At 36.7% G+C, this 9,061-nt stretch overlaps 1 protein-coding gene across 3 annotated transcripts in view; it reads left to right on the forward strand.

Moving 5' to 3' along the window:
- Positions 1-4,079, forward strand: part of LOC149310667 (epoxide hydrolase 1-like) — a 51,894-nt gene extending 47,815 nt beyond the window's left edge. For 2 of the 3 annotated variants that reach the window (XM_089529420.1, XM_089529421.1), the window contains 2 exons: positions 59-184; positions 2,368-4,079. In XM_089529420.1, the coding sequence (XP_089385546.1) occupies positions 59-184; positions 2,368-2,581 (340 nt within the window). In that variant the 3' untranslated portion in view covers positions 2,582-4,079. Of the gene's footprint in view, positions 1-58; positions 185-2,367 lie in introns of those variants that run through there. The other variant, XM_089529422.1, reaches the window with a different exon arrangement.
- Positions 4,080-9,061: the final 4,982 nt, after the last annotated feature.

Consider the following 9,061-nt stretch of genomic DNA (forward strand, 5'->3'; position numbering starts at 1 on the left):
CTATATATAAAAATTTCACTGAGATTTAATGTAGCTCTTTCTGGAACATCTTTTTCAGGAAGTTTACTCTGGATGACCTTCTCACAAACGTCATGATCTACTGGGTTTCTGGATGTATAGTTCCTTCAATGCGCTTTTACAAAGAGAATGTAAGCCTGCTCTTCAGCAGAAAAAGCCATGCAAAGTAAGAGGCTCCTCTTTTCTCATTTTTGAGATCTCTTCATAGACCCTCTGTCTGGTGCATTTTCTCATATTTATTCTTGTATGTATACCATACACATGGCAGCTTCGGATAGGGAGGAATGCAAAAGTAATATTGATGACTCTCTGTTGAAAGATCCTGGCTTCTAGAGCCTTCTGAGCAATGCAGTAAGCATCAATAATGGTAAGGGAATGTGCTCATGTAAATGCAGATTGTAATATATATATATATATATATATATATATATATATATATATATGAGAGAGAGAGAGAGAGAGAGAATGAACACCCCCTTACAAATATCTTAGCAAACACGGCCAATGGCAATGATGACTTGGAAATGCTGGGTGTTGTAATCAAAAAATAATGTTGCCAACTTCTAGTTTGCAGCAATGCCAAAAGTGTCTAAGAAGATGTTTTTTAGGTAGGCACATTTAGTTATTTGAGAGAGAGTCATTATTTTCATGCTGCTGTCATTTGGTTAAAACCTTAGCCCAGGGATGGCAAGCTTTTTTACTCCAAGACAATGTAATTCTTTAGAAAGTGCCTGCAGGCTGAAAATACGTTTACTACACAACCTGAGTTTTTCCTGTAATAATAGTCTAAATAGTAGGTGGGTAAATCATTAACTTTAAAACCCCAGAGAAACTAATTTTCATTATGCAAAGGTATCTTGTAATACCTTTGAGATAAGTGAAATGTATCTTAGGAAGCAGACTCAAGTCTACAAAAGCTCATACTACCAACTTACCGCTTTCAGTCAGTGGTGTCACACATACATATTCCTTAGTAAAGATTACTTATAAATTGAACAGTGGCCCCTCCACATTTGCTGGGATTAGGGGCACAAGACCTCTGTGACAATGGAAAACTTGCAAATAAAAAGCCACTATTATTTTTTTTTTATCCAAGAGAACACTTGCCTAGGAATCTCTAGGTGCTTCAGCACAACTCTGTTGTCAACATCCACTGGAAAATGATCATAGAATTGTGCTGGAAGACCTATAAATGCCTTGAGAAATGTTCTCTCTAGGAATCTCAACGTCCTATGGTGCAACTTCTAGTGAAAATTGGCCATTGTCATGCCAGAGGACCTAGAGATTCTTAGAGAGAACATATTAATCAAATCTATGAATAATCAAATCTGCACAAGTCAAAGCTGCAAATGTGGAGAGCTGACTGCAATTCCTGGATATCACTGTAATATGTAATAATGGCAATAGTTGTGATAGAAACAACTAGCAAAAGGAAAATTATACTTTTAAATTATATCTTTGAATTATAATATCATATGCACAACCAAAATGTATTTACATGTACATAGTTTTATGTAGATAAAGTAAAAAAATGGTAAGATGTGATGGCTTTAAAGACAATTTTAAAAGAATTTTAAATTTTTTACAAAATTAAAAAAATTAAAATGTAAAATTTCTTTTAAAACCTGGGACCTCTCCTTTCTTCCACTGAGCCTCACCCCACCTCTTCAATGTTTTGAAAGGATGAAGGTGAGTGCCACCATCTGTTTCTGCCAAAAGGAAGATGTTCTGGGAACTGTGTTCCCTTAGGGTGTCACTTGGTACAGCTCAGACCCCCTACAACCCCTAATGTCACCTCTGCTTTCAGTTAGACTCAAAGGTGCGACAAGATCACTTTGCATACTGATTTTCCAGACTCACATCTTTTAATTCCCATTATATTTCCATTTAGACTGTGGGCATTGCTGACGAAGGGTTAGTCTATTTGAGATCCTTAGCCATAACAATTTATTAAAACCTCCAAGGATCAGAGGCTGCATGTCTCTTAAAGCCATGCATAACTCTATTGCATACTTCATGGACCTCTCAGTGGAATCTAGCTGACCATTGTAGGCTAGAAAGGCAATTCATCGAATCCAACAGGATTCTTTTCATGTTTTTATGCAATGAACTTAAGGGGTCTTGCAATAAACTAATTTTGTGAAACGATTTTCAATAATCTGCTGCTCTTTGTGTGTGTTGGAGTGCAGTTCCCATCATCATACAGAAAGTATGACCACCTAGGGATGGCATGAAGGCATAACCCAGCAAACCTGAAGGTGCCAGGTTGGGAAAAACTGTGTTAGTGGAAGACTCTTTTGGGGGAAAGGGAACAGTGTGTCATATTTCTGCTTCTTGATTTCCTTGCAGGTTGCCCAAACAAGTTCCTGCAGGAATTGCTGTGTTTCCACATGAAATTACATATGTTCCTCGGCCGTGGATTCAAAGGAAGTATGTCAATATCATTTCATTTAACTACATGCCCAGAGGTGGTCATTTTGCAGCTTTTGAGGAACCAGAGCTCCTTGCTGCAGATATTGAGCAGTTCGTGGAGAAAGTAGAAAAGGGCAACACTGCCAAATGAAAAATAATTGTTTTAAGTTGTAGACTGTGAAAATCCTCACTGTAGGAAGATTCAAAGAAGACTATATCTCCCCACCATCACCACCACCACCTGCACATTATTGTTGAGATTAGTAAAGAGAAAAATCTTTTGCGGTTAGGGTAATTAGCACTATATCTATAGAGTAATATTTTTATAGCTCTCTCTCTTATCCTGCATGGTCAAATGAAAATTAAAGCAACCCTTTCAAGCTGACTTTATGATGAACAAATATAGCACAGTAGCTAAGAGACTAAATTGAAGAAGTCTTTATTATTTCTCTAGCCCTATTAACATAGCACTTTACAAAAAGGGTGCAGGGACTGTGGCCCTCCAGATATTATTATTTGGATTCCCTCTCCCATCAGCCCCAGTCACCAAGGCCAGTGGTCAGTGATGATGGGAACTGGAATTCAACAACATCCAGAGGACCACATGTTGTCCTCCTGTGTTATAAAAAATGAGAAGACAAGTCTCTGCCACCAAGGAGATTATAACATAGACACAAGAGAGGGGAAACAAAATCTTCATCCTTGAACTCAGCAGGTAGCCCTAAAGCAAACTGCTCTCTCAGCCCCCACTAACAAACTAGTACTTGGAGAATACTCATTTATGCAACATGTGCATGCAATATGATTCCTAAGCTCATGAGCATGAATGTTCAAAATGCTTTCTATATCAGGACATGAAACCAATCACCTGATAATCCTGCCATTTGCTTAGCCACAGACTCTCAGCCATGTGAAGTTGCTTCTAAGTGCTTATTACTGTCTGCAATCTTGCATGGCTCAGTCTAGTGTAGTAGTTTTGCACACAGACCTATGGTAGGCTGAGCCATATACCCTACAACTTATTGAGGCCATTCCATGTCTCATGGGAGTAGGTAAGATTGCAAAAGGTATCTAGCCATCTGTGAAATGAATACCGCAGTACTGACACCTCCGGAGAACCCCAGAGGATCTCAGCACCAATGTCACCATTTTGCTTCTGATTATGGAGATGTAACCAGACACTTATCTGATCCTGCCTGCTCCCCATGAGGCACAGAGTGGCCAAGCTAGTTGGGGCTTCTGGAAGCTGAAGTCCAAAACACTTGGAAGAAATAAAGTTTGGGAATCTCTGCTCTGCAGTATTACTGTTCCCAATGGCCCCACAACCATCTGGAGTAGATGGGAGGGCACCAGGGAGCACAAAAGGAGACAGACTAATATCACCACTGCCTCCCTCTATTCTGCTAGCAGGATTCTTCAGATAAATTCAAAATCACCTAGAGACAGAAGGAGCATTTTCGCATTTTGGTGGTACATTCTGAATCCAGCCCACATTCAGGAGAGTTAGGATTGCACTGTAAATAAAAAACAAATTGAGAAGCATTTTCTCTTAAAACTGTTATGAGAGTGAACTTTCTGCTTAATAATCTGTAAACTAGAGCATGCAACTACCAAGTGAAAAATTAAAAATGTGTATAACTTCTACATTTGCCCTTTCTTTTATTGAATGCGTAGAATCCCTTTGTAGAAACAATTGATGGATTTCTAGAAACAAGTGCTTATAGCCCCCCACCTGAGGGGGGGGGGCTTACACTGAACTTTAAAAATCCTAATAAGAAACTTGTAAGGAATATATCAATACATGACTTACTTAAAAGGAAATGCCTATTCTTAGAAGCTTGCATTGGTTTAATAGATAAGAAATTTATTGTTTTTACCACGGAAAGGTCAAAATGAAACAGCAGTTTCCTGGAGAAAACTGTTTCTTGTATGATTTCTGCATGTCACTTCAAAAATATCTTAAATCCAGCTCCTTTGTGGATAGCATGTCATCTTTGACATTTCAGAGAAGAAAGAGAGCCAAAATCTTTTTTTACTTAAGGTGGTTTTTGGGTGGCCTGGATCACCTGGGTTCTTCTTTTTTCTTTTTCACTCTAACTAGCCCACTTCTTGGGATGAGACAGAATAGATATTTATTAAAATATGTACATATATATGAATTCTAAAATAAATAAATGGTACATTAAAAGACAAAGCTGTTAATATGTGGCAGATAACTAATGATTAGGTTCACTGTAACTGTAATGATAATGGCATAGTTTTACTAATTTGTTGGCTTCTAAGCATCCTTACTACCACTGCAAGTAGAATTTATTTCATTTGTGTGTGTGTTTTTTATTGCAGTGATTCATGTTAGAAACAAACTGAAGACTTAAACTAAAACCTTTCATTTCCACCTTCAGCTGCTCTGATGTAAACCAGAGGTTTCTGTAGCCAAAGGGACAGTTTTAGAACAGATTCTGAGTGATTCATCTCACCATCCCTCCAGCCTGAGGTCATGTAGTGCAAAGATGTCAAGTCTATATATTCTGTCCTTCGTGTTCTGTAACTGGGATTTTGGGTACAGGAGCCTTTGATTCACATCAGAGCAGCTAAAGGAGTCAGAAACTGATTCTCCCCCCCCCCCCCCCCTCAAGCTTAGAAATGTTCCTTTTTGGATTATTACTAACTGAATTCCCCAAGCAGAATCTGCCATGCTGGCTAAAGGATCCTGAGAGTTATAGTCCAAAATAACTTTCAAGCTCTGTGGTTTTGTTGTAAGATTCTAATGTCTTCACAGTATGCTTGGCTGGCATCCTGACTACAATCCACCAACAACAGGTTAAAGAAAGAAAATGGTTTCCTGGCACACTACACACATTTCTTTTTCTTTTTTTAATAAAAAATTATCATCATAAAATAAATCACACATCATGGATAATGACAACAAAACAGAAACATAAACATAAATAAACAGAAGCATATGTTTGTCACCACATACTCTAAACAGCTATGTTTGAATTCTTATCTCTACTTCTGTATATATTTATAAATTACTATTCTAATTTCTTTCTTTCATAACATAGTATTTCATTTCTTTAATATGAGTTCAGTACTTTTATTCTCTAACAATTTTTAATTTTATATATAAGAATTCCAAAGTTATTATTGTGTGTTTCACAATCACTTCGTTACAATTTTGCTTGTCATTTTTGTGTGTAAAAAAATCCTTTTTGATTTTAAACTTTACGTAGACCACCTTTTTTGGCAATACATAAGGAATATTTCCCAGTCTTTTCCCCATTTCTCAGGAGTGTTATCTCTGATTAGCATTGTTAATCTATCTAAATATATCACATCCTGTGCTTTCAGTAACCATTTGTCAATTCTTGGCAATTCTTGGGTTTTCCACTTTTGTGCGACAGCTATCCTTGCTGCTGTTATTAAATATAATATATATTTTAGATGTTGTATCATATTGAGGAGAAATAGTTCTGGCTCAAACTTTATTTTGAATTTAAAGATTTTCTGAATTATCTTGTGGACTCCTATCCAGAATTTTTAAATCTCAGCACATGTCCACCAAGTATGAAAGAAATACATGTCACATTTCCAACATTGTCTATTTCCGTTTTTATACATCTTTGATAGTTTGTTTGGGGTCATTGATACAGCATTTTGTAGAAGTTCTTTTTAATATCCATACTCAGTGTAAATTTTAAATCTTGACCCAAAGCTCTCTTCCAATTATTAAGCTGTATTGGGTGGCCAATGCTACGTGTCATTTTAACATATTTTCTTTAATCACATCCATCTCTGTTTCTCTTTTTAAAAATAACTTATACATTTTAGAAATGGTGGTTTTTTTATCCAACCATAAAATCTCATTCAATTCAGTTTTAATAGTTGTAATGCCTTCTAGTTTAAGATCAATCTTTGTTCTTTCATTAAGTTGTCTGAAAGAGAACCAGTGGCATTTGATGCCTTCTTTTTCAGTTTTTATCTTTGGTGTTTTTTCATCCCAGTTTATTAAGTCTTAATATCTTAGACAATCTATTTTTCCAACTTTATTTCTGCTGCATCACTGCCCCCAGCATTGCCACTTACAACCTTGGCTGCATGCACAGTGATGATGTCCTACTCCAGGACTTCCAGACAATTCCTAGGAGGTCCTAGAGGATGTCTTGTAGTTGTGACTCCACCTATAAACATAACTAGACACTTCTCTACTTTCCCTACTCTCCACTAGCTAGTCCATGGACATGTTGGAGGGGAGGGCTGGAGCAGGTAAAATATGAGTTTTGGGGTCGATGGTAGAGGAGATGTCAACAACATGTACTTTTGGTGATTAACCAAATCCTTTCATAAGCCAGGAACAGAATAAATATCTCTGCAGTGTGGCTTAATGCATTCTTAGAGGGTTTTTTTTTTCTTCATTTTACTCTGAGGCTCCTAAATCTCCATTTTGTAGGTGCTCTCTTTCTGTCTTACATGATAGTTCATGGGTACTTCTTCTCACTAAAACTGAGGATTGAACTTTTCATTTTGTTATATCTACATGGAGAGCCACTGTGGTGTAGTGGTTTGAGTGTTGGACTGTGACTCCGGAGAAGTCACAGTGGAAACCCACTGAGTAACCTAGTCAAGACACACACTCTCAGCCTCAAAGGAAGGCTAAAGCAACTCCCCTCTAAACAAATCTTGCCAAGGAAACCTTTTTGATAAGTTCACCTTAGGGTTGCCATAAGGTGGAAACGACTTCAAGGCACACAACCAATCATATCTATAGAATTGCACAATTCTACCTTCTGCATATTATTTCAGTCAATGTAATGCAGGTTGTAGTCTGAAACACACCTGCAAGGGACTTAGACCTACTGGGTTGTAAGACATTAATATTTGTTTGCATTATTTATAAGCTGTTTTGTAACCAAGTTTTCTGAGCACTTCACAGAATAAAATTAACAAAAATCCAATAAAGCCCTTGAACACAAGAACAAAGAATAGACATACAGCATAGAGCTGGGAAAATCAAAAGGTCTTTCTTCTGAGCAAACATGGCTTAGATCATGCTGGCTGTTATATAGCAAGAAGGGGAGATAAGTTTTTGGGAATGCAGAATCTAGAACCTGAAGTAGCTAGATTTAACTGTCGCTAAAATAAGTATGTACTGGAAACAAATGGGAAATGGTGCAAATTAAATGTTATATAAAATTATATAATGGAAGAAAGAGGAGCTAAAATCATAATATTAGATCTCTCTAGTTGAAGTAATGGTTATTAGCTCATTAATATGAACTATTAAGGAAGAGATGGGGTTCTGAAACTAGACAAGAATTTTTCCTTTTCCAGGTTTCAGTAGCAGGCCATGTTAAATAGACTTTGATCAAGTTGAGAATCTGAGCTGGGACCCCATGCAGAAACATTATCAAGTGCCAGTGTTACAGAAATCAATATTAATAAACCAAGTTAAATGATGGATTCTTGAACAGAACAGCAAACAAGCAAGGAAGAAACAGTTTAGTAAAGAAAACATAGAAAAATTCATTCAATCAGGACAAAGAATTCTGAATACATCAAAATCTCATTACTTTATGCATTAGCAGCCTATGCCACATTCCAACTATTTCTCTTATCAAAGGCCTCTCACCAAATATCACGCATTAACCCTGGCCTTGTACTCAGTAGTCTACACATTCCATGCAAATCCTTTATCAACATATATTATTCTGATTCAAAGTAGGCATCCTGCACCAGCATTTATCCTTCAAAATATGTCACGCCAACATTTTTACCCATCTTGTTAAAATTCCTACTTCAGCAAACTTTTACTATGGTTAAGTTCACCCTTTTGGGGCCTCTTTCTATTATTCATTTAAGGGAACTAGATATTGATTATATAGAACAAAAATTGAATATTGCTACTTGCCCTCTCACCAGATGCTGTGAATTGACTTTGTGGAACCAAGTTTTGGCATGCATGCAAATTCGTCATCACAGATGGTGTTCAGGATAAATCAGAATACCTTTAATGCTAGTACCGACACTAATTCCAAATGGGAAATAACCCATAATGCTAAGAATATATTTGTTCTTCTTTGTAATATACAAATATAATTACATACTTGAAATTTAACACTATTTTACTCACATTTTAGTTACTATTGATGCCTAAACTGTAGTGGAATTGTAGATTGGAAGTAAAATAAAATAAAAATTTCAATAATGATTACTAAAATGGTTGTGGCAAGAAAGACTGTTTACTTAAGTTACCATCATATAGTGAAAGCATTATAACACTCATTCATTTAAATTGTGTTTTGCTAGTTTCTATTGATGGAATTGAATATAGATAGATTTCCTGAAGTTTATGGTTCAACTTTTTTTGTGGGAGCAACAGATCAGGCTGGGAAAGATTTCTGGATATAACCATCAAGTAAGGATGGGCAACTTGTGTCCCTTGTGGATGAACTATCACTCCCATCGTTCTTCACCATGTGGGGCTTATGGAAGTTAGACTTCAAATAACTTTTGGATGGTTGCATGTTTCCACCTCTGTCTTAGAACACCAGTACCACCTGATTTCAATATTGAAATAACTGGCATAAAACAGCAAAACATGGGGAAGTTTAATCATTGGACTACACATTCC

This window comes from Sceloporus occidentalis, unplaced genomic scaffold (genome assembly GCF_023333645.1).
Source record: "Sceloporus occidentalis isolate IW3139 unplaced genomic scaffold, rSceOcc1.0.p SCAF_6, whole genome shotgun sequence".
In the NCBI taxonomy this organism is placed as follows: Eukaryota; Metazoa; Chordata; class Lepidosauria; order Squamata; family Phrynosomatidae; genus Sceloporus; species Sceloporus occidentalis.